Genomic DNA, 19785 nt, shown 5'->3' with positions numbered 1-19785 from the left:
CATAGTCATATTACCACTTAGTAGTACAAATCTGTCATTTTTTAACAATGTGCTCTACTGGTATTTAATAGAGTAATATATTATTTGTTTTTGTTTTTAGTATTGGTAAAATTAACAGACACTGGAAATTCCATTATTTTTTTTTTAAATATTTGTTCCCTCTTCAATATTGATAGTGAGAATTTCCAGCATCTGTGATGAGTGACTACCACGGGACTGAAACAAACCCCATTTCATTTGTCTGCATGCACAATATCTTATGATCTTTCTTCCTCTACCTTGTACTCAGCCTCAGTTTCATGCTGTAATAATTCTGCAAGTATTATTTTCCATTGATGTACCTAACACTGTGCTAAGACTAGGAATCATTTATTCATTAAAAAAAAAATAGCGATGGAGGTGAGGTTATTGTTAAAATGCTATTTAACAGCATTATGGTTATAGCAATTTAATGTTGTAAAAAATCCATTGATAATTCAAAATAAACAATAAACATGACTAATTCCACTTGTCTGTTCAGTGTACCGACTAGCATATCTTCGACTAAATACCCTGTGTGCGCGCCTTCTGTCTGACCACCCAGAACTAGAACATATCATCTGGACCCTTTTCCAGCACACATTGCAAAATGAATATGAACTCATGAGAGACAGGCATTTGGACCAGGTAAAAAAAAAAAAAAAATGCATCTTCTCTTCTCTTCTACTTATTTGTTAACTGTATACTGATTTCTTTCCTTTTTTTTTTTTTATTTATAGTTGACATACATTACTATGTTATTTTCTGGTGTACAACATTGATTAGACATTTATATAACTTACAAAGAGATCACCCTGATAAACCCAGTATCCATCTGACATTACACATAGTTATTACAATACTACTGACTATATTCCCCATGCTGTACTCTACATCCCCATAACTGTTTCGTAACTGCTAATTTATACTTCTTAATCTCCTCCCCCTTCACTCATTTCCCCCAAATCTGGCAACCATCAAAATGTTTATATATATATATAAAACAGAAACAAGCTTATACACACACACACACACACACACACATGCACATACATACATATGTACACACATATATACATATATATGTATGTTCGTTCATATACATATGAACGAACAAAACAGAAACAAGCTTATATATATCTATATATATATAGATATATATAAGCTTGTTTCTGTTTTATTTGTTTGTTCATCTTGGTCTCTAGATTCCACATATAAGTGAATCATATAACATTTGTCTTTGACTTACTCTGCTCAGTACAATACCCTCTAGGTCCATCCATGTTGTTGCAGGTGGCAAGATTTCTTTGGTATAGCTAAGTAATATTCCATTGTATATATATACCACCTCTTTTTTATCCATTCATCCACTGATGGATACTCAGGTTGCCTCCCTATCTTGGCTATTGTAAATAATGCTGCAATGAACATACGGATTCACATACCCCTTTGAAGTAGTATTTTGGGTTTCTTCGGATAAATACCCAGAAGTGGGATTACTAAGTCCTTCTTTGTCTCTTGTTATAGCCTTTTATCTATTTTATCTGGTATAAGTATTGCTATCCCAGATTTTTTTATTGTTGTTTTTATTTTCATTAAATGTCTTTTTTGTTTCTATACTTTCAGTCTGTGCATGTTTTTTGGTCTGAAGTGAGTCTCTTATAGGCAGCCTATGTAGGGTGTTGTTTTCTTATCCATTCAGTCATGCTATATCTTTTGATTGGAGCATTTAATCCATTTACATTTAAAGTAATTGTTCATATATAGTTATTGCCATTTTATTCATATATATATGTATGTATGTATGTATGTATCTTCTTTCTTCTTCTTCTTCTTCTTCTTCTTCTTCTTCTTCTTCTTCTTCCTCCTCCTCCTCCTCCTCCTCCTCCTCCTCCTCCTCTTCCTCTTCCTCCTCCTCCTCCTCCTCCTCCTCCTCCTCTTCCTCTTTCTCTTCCTCCTCCTCCTTCTCCATCATTATTTCTTGTGATTCTGGCTTGGTGATGATGAACCCCTTTAGCTTTTTCTTGTCTGGGAAGCTTGTTATCTCCTTTGATTCTAAATGATGCCTTGCTGGGTAGAGTAATCTTGGTTGTAGATCCTTGCTTTTCATCACTTTGAATATTTCATGCCAGTCCCTTCTAACCTGCAACGTTTCTGTTGAGAAATCAACTGACAGTCTTATGTGAGCTTCCTTGTAGGCAGTTGTTTTTCTCTTGCTGCTTTTAAGATTCCTTCTGTCTTGAACCTTTGGCATTTTAATTATGATGTGTTTTAGCGTGGGCCTTTTTGGATTTATCTCGTTTGAGATTCTCTGTGCTTCCTGGGCTTATATGTCTGTTTTTTTCACCAGGTTAGGGAAGTTTTCTGTAATTTCTTCAAATAGATTTTCAGTTCCTTTTTCTCTTTTTTCTCCTTCTGGTGCCCCTATGATGCAAGTGTTGGTACATTTGATTTTGTCCCAAAGGCCCTTTAAACTCTCCCCATTTTTTTGGATTATTTTTTCTTGTCACTGTTCTGATTGAGTATTTTCTGCTACCTTATTTTCCAAATGGCTGATTCAGTTCTCTATCTTATCTACTGTTGATTCCTTCTGATGTATTCTTTATTTTAGTTATTGCATTGTTCATTTCTCACTGGTTCTTCTTTATGTTTTTAATCTCCATTTTTATGTTTTCTATCTCTTTGTTAAATTTCTCACTGAGATTATTGAGCATCCTTATAAGCAATGTTTTGAATTCTGCACCTGGAAGATTGCTTGTCTCTATTTTGTTTAGTTCTTTTTCTGCAGCTTTGTTTCATTTGGGACATGTTTCTTTGTCTCCCCATTTTGGCTGCCTCTCTGTTTATTTCTATGTGTTAGATAGAGCTACGATGTCTCCCAGTCTTGGTAGAGTAGTCTAATATACAGTAGTTGTCCTGTGAAGCCCAGTGGTACAGTCACCCTGGTTACCTGAGCCAAGTGCTCTAGGTGTGTCCTTTGTGTGTGTGCGGTCTTGTAGTTGAACTTTGACTTGACTGCTTGCTGTTGGCATGTCAGTGGGAGGGGTTGACCCTCAGGCTTGATTGGTTGTGAGGACTGGCTATGACTGCAGTGGAGGAGCTGTTGTGCAGGGGCTGACCCTATGGAGCAGGGTTGGCTTTAGCAGGGTTCTGGTGACTGCCAGGTCTGCTCTTTGGGTGTGTCATTTGTGGAGGCAGCTGACTGTGGTCTGAAGTTGGGCATCGGCTCTGTTGGTTCTGGGCCCTCTTGAGAGGGGCTCTGGTGCAGGCAGGGTCAGCCACTTAGTCTTCCAGGCCCAGTCAGGCCTGGGAGAGTCTAAGCTGTAAACTGAGGGCAATTGCCACTAGTACTAGGCTTGGGGCTGCTTTGTCAGAGGTACAGGGCCCTCAGAGGCCAAATGCTGCTTGTTTGGGATTTGGGAACTTTTAAGAGATTTTAGAAAAGTCCGCAGCATGAGCCAAGACAGGCCATTTGTATGGAAAAGCCACTGGAAGTAACTTGGATGGGTCTGCAAGTTAGATAGGGTGGGGATCTCAGGGAATCACCAGGGCAGGGCCAGTGGTGTTAGCTAGATTGATGCCACCCAAGTCTGCATGTTGGATGAGGGGATGGCTCAACAAAGGAACAGTAGATTCTGCCAGCAGTTCTGACTGGAAGAAAGCTGCCCACCCATCCCTCACTCAGAAGCCAGACAACTCAATTTTTCTTCATATGTCCCTGGCCCGTTTTGTGCTGCTGTCCCAGAGCTGGAGGCCAGAGTGAGTGAGTCTGTCAGAAAGTCCATACATGGACCCTTTAATAGGAACACCTGGACTCCAGCTGACTTCTGCTATAGGACTTCTGTTCAGCTCCTCTTCAGGTGATTCTTATTGATGGTTGTTCTGGAGTTTAGTTATAATTTTGATGTGGTTGTGCAAGGAGGCAAGCACGACCATCTTGACCGGAACTCATGTATAATGATTTCTTAGAAAAGATTTAGTTCAGATGAGAAGCTATATCAATTTAATAGACTTAATTTGTTTTTCTTTGTTGGCTTTTATATTTTTGCAGTAATTATTACATTCTAGAGCTTAGTATTTCAGTAACTTTACTTGATTAATGATATGAAAAATCTTTGTAAAAACCACTGAAAGAACTGTTTATCGTAGGTTTTTCTGAGTCATGGTAACCTAGATTTTATTTTAATATGGAAGAAAGCAGGAGACAGGAATCAATTGATCTGAAATCGTGCCTATTGAATAAATGAATGATTAAGTGAATGAACTAATGAACAAATGAGTCAATTAATTTACATAGAACAGTCTCATATATCTTCCATTTTCTTCTCTATAAACAAGATAATAATATATTTTTGATAACAGTTTTATTGAAATATAAATTATACACCATACAGATTACCCATTTAAAGTATAAATCCAGTGATTATTAGTATATTCAGAATTGTGCAACCATCACCAGAGTCCATTTTAAAACAGTTTCATTATGCCAGAAAGAAACCTCATACCTTTTAGCATTCATTCTCCCATTCCCCACCTTCTCCAGTCCCAGGCAATGCTAATCTACTTTCTGTCTTTATAGATCTGCCTATTCTAGATATTTCATATAAATGGAATCATATAATATGTTATCTTTTGTGTCTGGCTTCTTTCACTTAGTATAACATTTTCATTGTTCATTCATGTTAATGCTTTTATTAATACTACATTTCTTTTTATTGCTGAGTAATATTTCATTGTATGGATGTATCATATCATGTTTATATTTTCATCAACCGATGTATATTTGGTTTTCAGTGTGGGCCTATACTGTTTTTATGAACATTGAAGTAGTAAACATTGGCAGTAGTAAATGTGAGTAAGAATGTTGCAGAAGTTATGAGTACTTAAATTTAGCTATAAAATTCATACAAATTAAGAAAGTTTGATGCTCTAGTGTCACAGGAAATCATTTCAAATATTTTTGTTTAAAATATCTTTTAATTTGAAATATAGTAAGTACATAGAAAAATCCATGTAACATAAAGGATAGATACATCTTAATATAAATTCATCAGTTGAACTCACCTATATGACCAAATCATGAAACAGAACATCATCAGTAATACAGAGGACTTTCCTGTCGCCTTCCAGTCACTGCATCCTCCTTACCACCACCACCACCCAGCACATTCAATTTTTAAAAAATGCTAGTTACACAGTAAACCGATTCCAGTTTTAACTTCTCTGGGAAATATCTAAGGAACTGAAGCAAAAGTTAAGATTGTTTTCAAACCAGATGACCTGTCCTGAATAAACGAGAGTTAGCTATTTGCACTTTTTTTTTAAAATACAATTTGGCTTAAACATTTCACATAGACTTCCAAATAGAGCTCAAGATGGGAAAAAGTAATCCTGTAAGAAATTAAATGTCCATTTTTTAAGGTTAAAAAGAAAGATAACAAAAGTACTTTTTATAAGACACAACCATGTTACAAAATGCTGACAGTTTTTACATCACATTTATTTATTAGATTATGATGTGTTCCATGTATGGCATATGCAAAGTGAAGAATATAGACCTTAAATTCAAAATCATTGTAACAGCTTACAAGGATCTTCCTCATGCTGTTCAGGAGGTAGGTGATCTTCCATGGTAAGATTTTTTTGGATATGTTCTTATCTATAGTATGGGTAGCTTCAGTCATTTAACTAGATCATATATTCTGACTTTATTATATAAATTTACATATCAACTTTTTACTTTTATATCGGTTATTTATGGCTAACATGGAATTAGAAAATTAAGCCTCTTTAATATCCAAATTAATATTATAAAGTTAATAAGGAATACTGTGTGCCTATAACAATCAGAATATTTATAATAAAGTTTTACATATACATGTATAAAACACATATGTGTGTATCTGTGACATTTCACTTCTGGTAGAACATCTATAATCCAAGCCTAAGAAGGCTTTATCAGATTTTTTTTCCTGTATAATATGTGCTTCTTACTGTTAAAAAGTATTATGAACTATTAAAAAAGAAAATGCAAAGATAAATTTCCAAATTTATTTAACAAGTGTGTTTATTCTTCTTCAGACATTCAAACGGGTTTTGATCAGAGAAGAGGAGTATGATTCTATTATAGTATTCTATAACTCAGTCTTCATGCAGAAACTAAAAACAAATATTTTGCAGTATGCTTCCACCAGGGTATGTTAAAACTATTTTTTTGATTGGGAAAATCTAATTATAAAGCACTGGATCACACTAAAACAAAAATAAATGATCTGCCTTTTTGCTTTTGCTCTAGCCCCCTACCTTGTCACCAATACCTCACATTCCTCGAAGCCCTTACAAGTTTTCTAGTTCACCTTTACGGATTCCCGGGGGAAACATCTATATATCACCCCTGAAGAATCCAGAAGGTCTGCCAACGCCAACAAAAATGACTCCAAGATCAAGGTTTGTGTTTTCTCTTCAGGGAAGTAGTAAAGAATAAGAGGGGACTGATTACTTTGATTTAAGCATAAAAATAAAAGCTTTCTTCATTTAAAGTAAGCTATCCTCTTGAGTCCCTAATTTGCTTATTTTTATTAAGTTACATGATAAGAATTTAGAGGGGAAGAAAGATAATCTGTTTGCTTAGATGGGTTTGAAAATTTAATTGTCAGCTTTCCTGGCTGCTGGGGTCTGTTCTTTTGTAAACAGAGAACCGGTTTGGTAATAGGTTTCAAACCACTTTCTTACTTTTGTTAGCCAGTCTGCTAAACAAAGTAGATTACTTTTGGTTAAGAACTTTTATTCTGTAGTTTATTTAATGTCCTATAAACTTTTTCTGTACACCTGTTCACCTTGCTCTTCTGTAAAAATGCAGATGGTTAATTAAATGTAGATGACTGTAAATTAAGTCTTTAGAAGTCCATCGGTAATTCTGTCTGTGGCTTCCTTAAATTACCTTGAGCAGGTCTCTGTCAGTTTCAGAAGGGTGTGTGGATCAGGGAAATGAGTGTGAAACTGTTTTAAATTCTCAGATGAAAGGTTCTATGCAACTACAAATCATTATATTATCTTCCACATGCAACCACAACTGCTCTCTGGCTTTGAAGTGCTTCGGTTGACTTATTATATGTTATCATGGGCCATTCGAAGCTGATTTTATTTGTATAAAGTGGGAGGCAGATTAGTGAGTATAGTTAATGTAGTCTTATCTCAGAAATTGTCAGCCCATATAGTTGTACTTAATGGGCAAGAAAAACAAACAGGGAAAAGGGCTATATTAACCCTTTAGAAAACATTTGTGTTTTGTTTAATTATATAAGTAATGCATACTCATGATAAAAGTTTCAAACTCTACAGGAAAAGATAAAGTAGGAAATAATTGGCAAATGATATAAATGCCCTTGTGTGCCCCTATACCATCCTTTGTTTATTTAAATTTCTTATAGTTGAGTATCTTCATGTATACAGACATGTTGTTCCTTACTAACTTGTATTTTATCTTGACAGACATGTGGTTCTTTAAAAATCTAAGAAACCAGCTCAGCATGTAACTAGACTGGCACTCTTAAAATAACCTTTAATGAGTAAAATTTATCAGTGGTTGTGGGGATAGAGGAAACCTTCAATTTGGTATTTCTGATAGTTCGGGATGCAGTGTGTATGTTTGTCTCTGCACAGTTGTATGTGATTTTCCTTACTAACTTGTATTTTATCTTGACAGGATCTTAGTATCAATTGGTGAATCATTTGGGGTGAGTATTTTCTTTCTATGAAATACAGTGACATACACTGTAACTATAAAATAAATTGAAGATTTCTATAATTTGAATTTATAACTGCTGCTATTTAAACACCTCATCCAAGCATGTTGCATAGAATTTAGAAGATATATGAATCAAATTTCTTTTAAGATTAGATTTAATTTCAAATCATACTCATAACTGGTGAATTTCAAAGCTGTTTTCTAAACATTCCTTTAAGGTTATATACCTACATACATATAAGTGAATGTATACGCATACACACACATATGTGTGATGCAACCTCAAAGGAATGTTTAGAAAACAGCTTTGAAATTCACTAATTATGAGTAAGATCTGAAGTAAGACACTCCACAATGTAACCACCTCATCCAGCCAGCCCCTACCTACTGGTCTACTCCTGTACATATACACACTTTTGCTTTTCCTTCCTCTCAGACTTCTAGGATATTCTTTCTCTGGTAAATTGATTAGGACTTGATACCTGAGACTCTGTAAGTACCAGGGTATGTGGTGGTCTTCGTTCTGGAGAGATCCAAAGGAAAGCTTAGCTTTGAACGTTACTCTAGGCTGGGAACTTGCAATTCTAGTTGACCTTCCATTAACAGCACTAATTCAGCAGTCTTGCATTCATTGTGAATTACTATTAATGTGTTTCACCACCCCCATCCCTGTTGCCTATATTAGTTATTTATTGCTGCATAGCAAATCACACCCAAACTTAGTAACTTAAAGCAAACATTTTTTATCTCAGTTTTCTGTGGTTTCAATAGTCCAGGCATGGCTTAGCTGGATCCAGGGCCTGTCTTCACAAGGCTGCAATCAGCATGTCAGCTGTGGCTGCAGTTATCTCAAGGCTCAACTGGAGGATAAATTTTTGCAAACTCATTTGTATGGCTACTGGCTTATCCTTGATCACTATCTGTCCGACCCATTGGTTCCTTGCCACTTAGGCCTCTCCATAGGGCTATTCAGTATTCTTAACATAGCTTGCTTCCCCCACAGCAAGAACTCCGAGAGAGGGAGGGAGGGAAAAAGGGAGATAATGAGCAAGATGGAAGTCAGTCTTTTTGTCGCTGGTATTAGAAAGGACATTCCCTCACTTTCACCATATTATTTTTGTCAGAAGACAATGCTAGGTCCAAGTCGCACTTAGGAGGAGGAGGATTACACAAGGGCACAAATACCAGGAGCCATTCTAGAGTATGCTCGCCACATTTCCCCAAATGAAATAGCTAGAGAAAAATGAAAGGTTACATCCCAGAAAACCAGATGTTAAACGATATGTTACAAATAGTAAAATGATGTCACATTTACTCAAGATAGGATGCAGCTGTCAGACTTCACAAAGGAGGCCACATACATGAGTAGGGTTGGATCTGGATGTGTATAGAGCAGTGATCTTCAAACTATCCTGCTTACCATAACCATTAAAAGAATTGAGAAAATGTTATATGAACTTCCACGTTTTAAAACTAATAACAAAATCTTATCATAAACTTAATAAATACACAAGATTTAGTATCTATCATATTATCTATGTACTCTAAATATTTTTCACCAAAACATGAATTAGCTCATATAAATTTTTGGAAAATAAAGCATAATTAGTAAGGCTAATTCTCACTGTCAAATCAGTTAAATCAGATTTAGTTTCTAAGAAAAGTCCGACTTCATTTTTAGTTCAAATGAACATGTTGATACATGTCCCTGAGATAATTACCACACTCTGGTTCTAAAATAGATAGATAAGAAATAGGATTTTTCCATATATTTGTCCCTTGAATAAAATAAAGTGTGCCCCCTTTAGTATTTCTTACAGAAACTTTATTTTCTTTGCTGTGGTAGGATTTTTCCCTTAAGAGATACATACCTCAAATCATCTCCAGTAATACTGAATGGACTCAAATTCTTAAGTCTTTCTGATATTTAGGGGTTTTTTATTTTAAAAACTTTATGAATTAGCAGCATTTCAACAAATATAGTATCCACTACAGTTTAAACTATATAAACTATATGACTTATTAACATAATACCCATGAAGTGAGTCCAAAATTACAATTCAATAGACACTTCACCTCTTATTAAATTCTTGTGACATTCTCTGGTTATGTAATGCCCTCAAAAACAAAACCAAAAAATTTGTCAAAAACAAGTTTTCAGAATGCTGTTTCAACTTAAATGCTTCTGAGAAAGAAGTAGCCCTAGTTTGGTATGTACGTGTGTTCTGAAAATGAGGAACAGGAACTTTCAGAGTAGTAGTCAGAGTTCTTGGAGGAAGAGGAAGAACCTCCTGGGAAGAGACAGGATTTAAAAAGAGTGGGTATTTCATTGGGGCCGCGTTAGGCACAGTTACTCCGATTTTGATATTTTTCATATGTCTTATTTGGTCCAAGAAAGCAGAAAATTAAAATGTAGATATTACCTCTGCCTGATTTTTGACACACCTCCAACTACAATTAAGGGTTGCTAACTACAAAATGTCGGCGTTTAATAATATAATAAAGAATTCTGTAATTTGTAGACTTCTGAGAAGTTTCAGAAAATAAATCAGATGGTGTGTAACAGTGACCGAGTGCTCAAAAGAAGTGCTGAAGGAAGCAATCCTCCTAAACCACTGAAAAAACTACGCTTTGACATTGAAGGAACCGATGAAGCAGATGGAAGGTGGGAAGAGTTTTAGAATTTTTTTCACTAGCTGAGGTGGTCGTCTGGAGAACCCAGAGTGCCAGCTCTGCTTTTGACTCCTACCAATCCCTTTTATGCCAATGCCAATTTTATTTGGAAATTGTGAGGATTGCTCAAAATAATAGGTATGACTGTATCCCAAAGTTTAAAGTATTATATAAATAAATCATATACCATCTACCAAAATTTTATTGAAATATCAGATGTTTAAAGTCTGATTGTTTTTATAAAATACTGATAAAATTTTGTTACTTTTGATTAGCATTAGATTTTAAAATCCTTACTCTTGCGAAGTATTTACTATTTTATAAGAACCATTGAAAAAAAAATTTACAATTATAAGTTTGTGACATTCACATTTCAGATGGTTTGTTTATAAACCTCTGAAATTAAAAGCTACTCAGTAAAATAAGAGTATAAAATAAGTCATGGAAAGCACCAGGTATTAGAAATTTGAGTTTTCCATTTATACATATTCATATGAAGTATTTTGCCTTTTTTTAATCTGCAGTAAACATCTCCCAGGAGAGTCTAAATTTCAACAGAAACTGGCAGAAATGAGTAAGTACTTACTTATTATTTCACCTTATGTAAATAAAAGTTGTTTATATTGCAAAATAGCCTTTCATACTAAAATAAATACATGTAATTCCTTCAATTAGAGGATTTGTTCATGCATTTAAAATATATCCAATCAAGAATCTATTATATAAACTGCAAACATTTGTAGTTTAAATGTATGATGCAAAGTGAAGGTCATCTTGACTCCTAAAATCTTTTGTACAGAAAGACTAAGATGAAACTACATCTTAAACATGAATGATTGTGGTAAGAAAATATTTTAAGACAATGGAAATATAATGCGGAACTCTTAAATAGTATTAGGTAGAGGGAAAGGTTTTATAAACTTAGCATATATTAACATCGTAACCCTTATTTAAGGAATAACCTTTGCTATTATTGAACATTCTTAACTTGCAAGTTTTCAAACTTTATTTGAAACAAAAGTTTCCATTACTGAAAATCAGAATTTTGGTAAAGAACATTTTCTACATTATCCAGAGTGACATAAATTTGGAATGGTAAGGCAAATGGAATCCTATCCTAAGCCACTCTGACACTCTAAAAGATTAACCCAAGTATAGTAGGTAGCAAGCTCATTATGAAAAAGATAAATGTATACTAACTGCTACTGGGTTGTCTTAGAGAGGTAGCTATGATGGTGAGTACAGCATTTCATGATAGTCTGGTGCCAGATCTATTAACAGGAAAAAGAGCTGGGCCTTGGAAAGAAGACATATTTATGAGATAATAAGTGTTTAAACTATCATTTCTGCATCATGGGACATCTCAGTAAGAACAATAATAATTAAAGTGTGATCTTTTAGAAAGGGGCTTTCTCTCGGCACATCTCTATAAATATTAACTTTGAATATAAAGTATTTAAAAGAATGCTTTTGATATTTTAAACCATTTTTTTCCATGTATTTTTTTGAAGAGTACAATTAAAACTAAACAAACCAAAAGTTTAAATTTTTGGTTATAAGTAAATCTCTTTTTGGATTTTACATTGACTAATATACTCTTATTTTTAACTTTTAAATAACTGTGGCTTTTCCACCCCAGTACATGAAAATCGACAAGAAGCTTATAACCAAAATCAGGCCTTGAAAACACATGGAAGCATTATGTAGCCTACAGTGTGCATTTAAAAAAAGCAGAAAGCTGTAAAAACATGTATATTTTCTTAGAGAATGGTTCATTTGCTAATATCAGTACATTTCCTGATGACATACTTAGCTACGATGATGAATTCTTTCTGCCAGGCTGAAGTTCAGGGCCTTTGTGCAGCTGGAAAATTGTGGAGAAGCAGCAGGAGTTTTAACCCATAAAGCTAAGGAATTCTCCAGGCTGCTCTTCAGCTTTCCTCAAAGAATTACATTCAAAAAGGTCATCACACACAGTGCTAGATTACTCAGAGCGGAAGGGCCATAGGGGAGGACCTAGAATTACTATTTTCTTTCTTTTCCAAATGTAAATATTCTTTGTGTTTCTTTATGAAGAGCTCCTGTCCACCAAAAATCAAGTTAAGAATTTTTAAATAAAAGAGATGTTCTTTTTTGTCTATGTTGTAATTAATGATGTACTTTTTAAAAGTCCATTTCCACATTAAGTGCACTCTGAGCTGAGCTGATAGTCTTTGCAGTAACTGCAAGTCATCTCCGAAAACAAGGGACTCACTAGCTTTATCAAGAATACCACTCACTTCCACAGCTCATTCTGGGCCAGCCAGGATTCCACTCTGCTCAAGTGCCAGGCTCAACCTCATCATTTCTTTGAAGAACAGTGGTCTTCAAAGTTGGGCATACCTGGAAGTGTATAAGAATACCTTTTGGGGTACATAAAGAAAATACTAGAATTTCTATTTATTTTTATCTCGAGTACTTTTAATGTTCGTAGTACGTGTCTTCTATAATTTATACACAGTACATATACACATACATGTACATAGTTTGGTGGTATAAGCTTGGAATAATAACTGTAGGAATATATAATAAAAAATTTGGAAACCCCTGCTTTCGCAAGGCCATGAGCTCCATCATTTGAGCATAAGCATAACACATATGGCAGCCCATTGCCAACTTATCTAACACTGTCGGTGCCATTAACAGTTCTTTATCTTTTTCCAGCATCTACTCGAACAAGAATGCAAAAGCAGAAAATGAATGATAGCATGAATATCTCGGACAGGGAAGAAAAATGAGGATTTCATGACCTTGGTGGGTACCGTCAGTACCCACCTCTGCCCTCATTGTGTCTCACAGATCTGACTGTATACCTCTCCCAGGTTCTGTTTACGGCCACATTTAATACATAGCTTTAGCTCTTTTGTGGATATAAAGTGTGACCCTGAGCCCCTTTCAGTGCTGTAGTTAATTGAATGTACATTGTTATTGTACAAGATTGAAAATCTTGTGTAAAGCCTACCATTTAAAAAGTTATAGCAGATGTTTCTATTTCCAAAGGATGCCTGGGAGCGGGAGTCCCAACAACCCATACCTAGCTGAGTACTTTGTCTTCCATTGTGGCATTTATGTGACGTTTGCTATTATTTTTTAATAATTTATATTTATATTTTTTTAATTTAACATGAACACCCTTAGAAAGTATGTCTTGTCTTCCAAATGCATTTTGGCTGACTGTCCCACATACACCTAAATGATACCGAACTCCTCTGCTAAAACAAATGTTAGAAACTAGAAAAAAATTACTAGATTTTACACATTAGATTTTAGTTTACTAATGGAATCTGATATACTTTGTGCTTGTTTTATAAATTTTAGCTTTTAAATACAAGCAGAAAACAAAGTATAATCATATGATATTATCATACTACTGATACAGATTTCACACCTCAGGACTTCTAAGAATTAGTGAATTTACTTCTCTAGCCTTGGCCTCTTCATCCAACTCATGCTTTAAAATTAGGGTGACTAATACTCTCGGTTTTTATACCATTCAGATCACTGAATCCATAAAGTACCTGTCTAGTACTTGGAAAAATAAGTGCTCAATTAGAGCTTTGCTGTAGAGGACCCTGATACAATGTATTCCAAGTGCACTTTCTAATGTTTCTGGGTCCTAAAGAATCAAGATTCAAAAGAATTTTACTCCATAAAACAGACTGTTAACTATAGGAGCCTTAATTTTTTTCTGAGATTTGTGTAATTGCATCTCAGCAATTATTCTGCCCTCCTAAATTTGGGAAGGAGTGTGTGTTCTCTGGAATGGTACATGTGTTCCATGTATCTTTTGAACTGGCAATTGTCTGTCTATCTTTTATTATTTTTTTTTAAGTCAGCATGGTCTAACACTGGCACATTCAAAGCCACATTATTTCTAGTTCAAGATTGCAAGTATGTATTCAGAGGTCTTTGAGTTAGGCATACATGTTTGATTTTGTGCAAAAAAAAATTTCAAATTAAAGTAGCTACATTAGTAAAAGGTGCTTTCCCTCCTGGCACCTAAAGGTGTATTTAAACTATCTTGTGTGATTAACTTATTTAGAGATGTTATAATTTAAAATAGGTGGTATTTAAGGTAGTGTCATCTAGCTTTTAGGAAAATCACTTTGTCCAAACTCAGAGTTCTTTTAAAAAAGAAATCTGGTCTTATTTGTTAGAAAACAGAATTTTATTTCATGCTCAATTAAGTTTCAAGCTTTTTTTTTTTTTTGACAGTTATCTTGATAACAAAGGTACTAGAATGCTTTACTCCATTTCTTCATTAATTTTTGCATGAATATCATACAAATCAGTTAGCTTTTAGGTCATGGACTTACCATATTTGTGAGCCTTTTGCTAAGAAGTTCACTTTAGAATTAGTGCCAGAATTTTAGGAACTACAGAGATAGTGTATTGAGATTTCTTAAATAAGACTTAAGATCTTGCTTTATTGCTTTTTTGTATTTGTTAAAACTGTACATTTAATATTGCTATGTTACTATTTTCTACAGTTAATAGCTTGTCTGTTTTAAAATAAATAAGTTGTTAAGAGTCTTAATGGTCTAATGTGGTCTTTGTATTAAGTGCACTAATATTCTCTATCTAAATTCTCCCCTAATAACATCTGTTCTTAGCTTTTAATGGACTTTATATGCCAATGATTAGTAAATTTATTTCTCTAGACTTGACCTCTTCACAGGTCAAAGCTCTCATTGCCAATAGAACTCTTGATTACCTACTCTTCCCCCTGTCTCAACTTCTCAAAATAGGAACCAAAATCAAACAAAAATAGCTTGTTTCTACCCTAGTCTTTCCCCCATTTTACTGAACACTTTACTTGCTCAAGCTCCAAACCTAAGAATCATCTGTTTGTTGCCGGAAAGCTCAGGGCTCTGGTTTCCAGATTCTTGTCTTATTCTGTGAGAAAGAATTCAAGGACAAAGACTAGCAGCAAGCAGGAAAGTGCAGGTTTATTAAGGTGAAAGTACACACTCAAGGCGAGAATAGCAGGCTTGAGAGGAGTGAGAAAGAGTTACACCAAGGTGGCTGGTTATGAACTTTTTGTTCTCCTGGGAAAACGTGGTGCTGACATAACCTCATTATCTCCTCCCAGTAGGCAGGGAACTCGGTTTCCCATCATTCTTCCTTATGTGGTGTTTCTGGAACTGTCACAGTGTCAGGTACATGATGGGAGCTGCATCTTTTGCAATGAAGCTGAGATTACGATGATACTATAATTAGCCAAAGGTCATTCCTTAGTCAAAGATGGCATCTAAGCTGGAAAAGACCAGTTTTGGCTTATCTTCCCTTGCTGGGGCTAAAACGGGGATGTCTGAAGAAAGGGAAAAATCTCCAGAGCCATATGCTGGAGGGGGTGGGGACGTCCCTGCACCAACTGTCTTGCCTCATGTCTGGACCACTGTTAAACTCTACTAACTGGTTTCCATGTTTCCTCTTTACCTTTCAACCCCATATAGAGCACAAATGATCTCTTTAAAATATAAATTGATTCACATTGCTACTCTACTTGAAGTATTCACTCCTATCATGACCTGTGAAGTAGCCCCTGCCTACTTCTCCATCCTCACCTCATGCTTTCTCCTTGCTCACTATGTTTTACTCACACGGACACTTTCTCTTATGATGCGAAGCCTGTCCCTGCACCCCAGGATTTTATGTTTGCTCTTCCTTTTGTCTAGAGTGTTCCTTCCTGGAAATTTTGCTTAACTGACTCCTTTCTATCTTTCAGGACTCAGTTCAGAAGGCCTTCCTTGACCACCCAAGCCAAAATCCTTACTCTGTATTGTGTTTCTGCCCTTCAGGAGTATAACTAACTGCATTTATTAGCATCTGAAGTTGCCTTACTAGACTTCCTGTCATCAATCCCTCCCCACATTGGAAGCATAAAACTGGATAGTCTCATTTATTCCTATAGCCCTAGTACCTAGAAGCCCATATGTAGCACACAAAAAAAGGGGGGGGGCGGTATTTTGCCTTTTTTCCCATGTAGAAGCAAATAATACTGTCTTCCTCTTTTCACGTGCTGTATACTGAGTACTTATACTGTTTCAGTCATAGTTGTAAATGTGAGCAATACAACAATGAATCAATAAAACTAAAATCCCCATCTCTATGGAACTTACATTCTAATTCTAGTTTTGGGGAAAGAGAGCAAGTGAATAAATAAATGTGAAACACATAGTATGCTTAATTGTATTACATACTTTGGAGAAAGACATCCCAGGGAGGAGGAGGACAGGGAGTACTGGTAGGGAAAGGAGTTTTAAATTTTTAAATAGAGTGGTTGGGGAAGACTTGCTGAGTTGATATTTAATCAAAGCCCTGAAGGAGATGAGAGCGAGCCATACACTGACAGGGGTAAAACAGTCCACAGACGTGAAAAGCCAGTGCTAGGATGTGGGAGTGTATTTGAGAAACAAGGTGTCATAGAAAAATGGAGAAGGAATAGGGGAGCAGGCATCTCTCTTCATCTAATACAAAGTTTATACCAAAGACTTTGCCTCTCAAGCATCTTTTATATATGTTTCAAGTCTACAATCCTTTATCTGCAATTCTAAAATACAAAAAGCTTTAAAAACCAAATGAGTCTGTCTGTCTGGTGCCAAAAGTCATAGGGCATCAAAAGCATATCTAAACTGGTATGGAGCTATTTAGAGCCTTTATCCTACTTAGTGGGAATACTCTTGGTTCACTACGAAAGTCTTAATTTGGAGGGATCTCACCTAGGGCCCAGCTCAGGTATTATGTATAATGTGATCTATGTACCATATTATCATACTAGACTCTAGAAAAATTACAAAGCACATCTGGCACCCAAGGTTTCAGATAAGGGATTATCTTGAGTTTAAGTAAATACGAATTCTTAAAAACAGGGTAGATGATGAAATTATCTCTATTCACTGGAATAGCAACATGTTTGTTCCTGAAGAAAGAAAGGCAAATAAAGTGGTTAGAGCAGGAAAAGCAGGAAACATACCTCGGTGGACTGTAGTTGGATGGGGGTCTTACATAAAGTGCAGTCTCTTAGGTCAAGGCAGAAGTAGCCTTTAGAACACTGATTTTTTTTTTTTTTTGTCTGAATGATAGGAAATTAGAAGTTAACTTTTAGTATTCCAGTAATTAGAGTTCTTTATGATAAAAGGAACAAGTTCAAAGTCATATATTTATTTTTCATTACAGTTTTCTGGTGCAAATGAAAAGGGAAGATCCTACATGCTAGTTCTAGTACCGTCTGGATGATTTCATAGAAACTTGCCTATCAAAGCATTTTTTGGTTCCCTATTTTTGAGCCAGATAATGTACACAGCATTGGTAAGGGTTTATTCAGAATTTTCCTTTGGACTATTTTATAGGACAATCTGAAACCTTATTTCTAGAAATTGTAAATTTCTATCACAAGTATAGCTTTTTAAATAGAAATATATTGTGGTAACACTATGTCTTAATGGGATTAAAACAAGCTTTTTTTAATATAAAGGTGGAATAGTGATCTATTCTTATAAATCCTTTTTTGTATCCATTATTTGGCAACTATACTTCTTCATTAGTATTTTCATATATGATAATGACAGTTTAATATGAAAGTTAAATTTACTCCATAAGCCAACATTAATTGCTTTCTGAATAGAAAACATGACTTTAATTGAATTTAGTGAGAGAAAATCAGTATGGTTGTTTTCATGCTTTGACAAAGACTGAATTAACAGTAAGGTATGATTTCTCCTCTTTTTACAGTTCTCCCAACCTATGTGCTGTAATCATAGGATGGGGAAGGACTAGTAAGATAGGACTACAGTTTGTAGTTGTTTCCTTTTCATTATCACTTTCAAGAATTCTGCCTCTAAATAAAACTCATCAGGATATGGTCAAGAATGGTAATTTCTTCAGGTCTCTGCTGAAGAACATTAACCTTTACTCTTTAAAAAACATTGAATGGTATCTTCACAACTACCTATCAGCAAATGAGGACACTACTTTATTCATGTAAAATCTTAACCTTAGGGTAAAATTATATTGGAAACACTAACACTGAACTTACTTGTATAAGTAGAATGGAAACAAAGCTAAAAAAATCTACGTTGAATTAATGTAAAAGAAAGGATCTATTAATTTCTGATATACTGTCATTATGAAAATGTACCTTTTCTCTCACATGTCCATAATTTAATAGCATGGTTTCTGAGGCTCTACAAATACTTGTCTGTTAGAGGGAAGTTGTTATCCTTCTCAAAGGAGTGTTGACAGCAAGCCTATCCCCAAAGGCCAGAGAGGAAGCATTATTTTTCAGAGAGACTCATATGTCATCTCTCAAACTGTTCTAAAATTAGCTGTTCCTGTTGTTTAGAGTCCCAGGTTTTAAGGGTAAAACCAGTAACTCTCATCCTTGGCTAAATGTAAAATTACTTGTGGAGATTTTTAAATATACTGAATTAGAATCTTGGAATCTATATTTTGTAAAAGCTTCATAGATTATTTGTTTTACCCAGATTAAGAAGCACTGAGATACCTAATAGTGCAAACCTACACATAACAAAGCTGAGAAAGAAAATCTGGATAAAAATCCATCCAGCCCTTAAGACTTGTACCCTGGAAGTATGGCTGCTGATTGACACACTGTGGAGATTGGTACAGGGTAGTCCATGTCGTATCCTTAAATAAACTTACATGTTCCCTTTGAATGTTCGATTTTTACATGGAATGAGTTCATCAAAGTAAAAGGAATCAAGGAGCTTCAGAAGACCCTGTCAGAAATAGGCAAGAAGAAGGAAGAGAGGGTTCTGGAAGATGTGAAAGCTGTGGTCAGTGGCAGTATATGAGGGTAAGGAGGAAAAGTCAGAAATGAAGACTGTGGTTGTCCAACTGCCAGAACTGATAGCTGTAGATAATACCCAGGTCTGAATATTTCTTTGCTGGATAAAATAGCAAACTAACCAAAAAATAAAAATAAATGGTATGTGGGTAACTTTAAAATAACAAATAACTGAGTAAAACTATATAATTACAATAATAGGATTGTGATTTAGAACCAGAGGCATCCAGATGACTTTGCCCCTATAAGATTAGATCTCCAAAAATGGAGAGACGAAAAGAAACTAGGGGTGCAAAAGAGACCTCACCAATAAAGAACAGCCACAGGCAATAAAATGAACAGTAAGCTGTTTATAACTATTTATGTTAAGTGGGCTTTGCTATGATACCTTTTATCTGAGTAACTGATTTAAAAAACAAGCTTATATCAAATGGATTTATGTATATCTAAGTGACATAAGATTGATATAATTTTGCTGCTTAGGAATTAAACACATCTG

At 35.1% G+C, this 19785-nt stretch overlaps 1 protein-coding gene across 2 annotated transcripts in view; it reads left to right on the top strand.

The window, feature by feature from the left end:
• Window positions 1-15014, top strand: part of RB1 (RB transcriptional corepressor 1) — a 122612-nt gene extending 107598 nt beyond the window's left edge. For both annotated transcript variants that reach the window (XM_036228587.1, XM_036228588.1), the window contains exons 20-27: window positions 521-666; window positions 5529-5633; window positions 6100-6213; window positions 6314-6465; window positions 7724-7754; window positions 10288-10430; window positions 10963-11012; window positions 13142-15014. In XM_036228587.1, the coding sequence (XP_036084480.1) occupies window positions 521-666; window positions 5529-5633; window positions 6100-6213; window positions 6314-6465; window positions 7724-7754; window positions 10288-10430; window positions 10963-11012; window positions 13142-13215 (815 nt within the window). In that variant the 3' untranslated portion in view covers window positions 13216-15014. The remainder of the gene's footprint in view (window positions 1-520; window positions 667-5528; window positions 5634-6099; window positions 6214-6313; window positions 6466-7723; window positions 7755-10287; window positions 10431-10962; window positions 11013-13141) is intronic.
• The last annotated feature ends 4771 nt before the right edge of the window (window positions 15015-19785 follow it).

Source organism: Rousettus aegyptiacus, unplaced genomic scaffold, assembly GCF_014176215.1.
Source record: "Rousettus aegyptiacus isolate mRouAeg1 unplaced genomic scaffold, mRouAeg1.p scaffold_m13_p_11, whole genome shotgun sequence".
Lineage (NCBI taxonomy): Eukaryota > Metazoa > Chordata > Mammalia > Chiroptera > Pteropodidae > Rousettus > Rousettus aegyptiacus.
The sequence above is the reverse complement of the archived record's forward strand: the minus strand, read 5'-3'. Positions and strand labels throughout refer to the sequence as shown.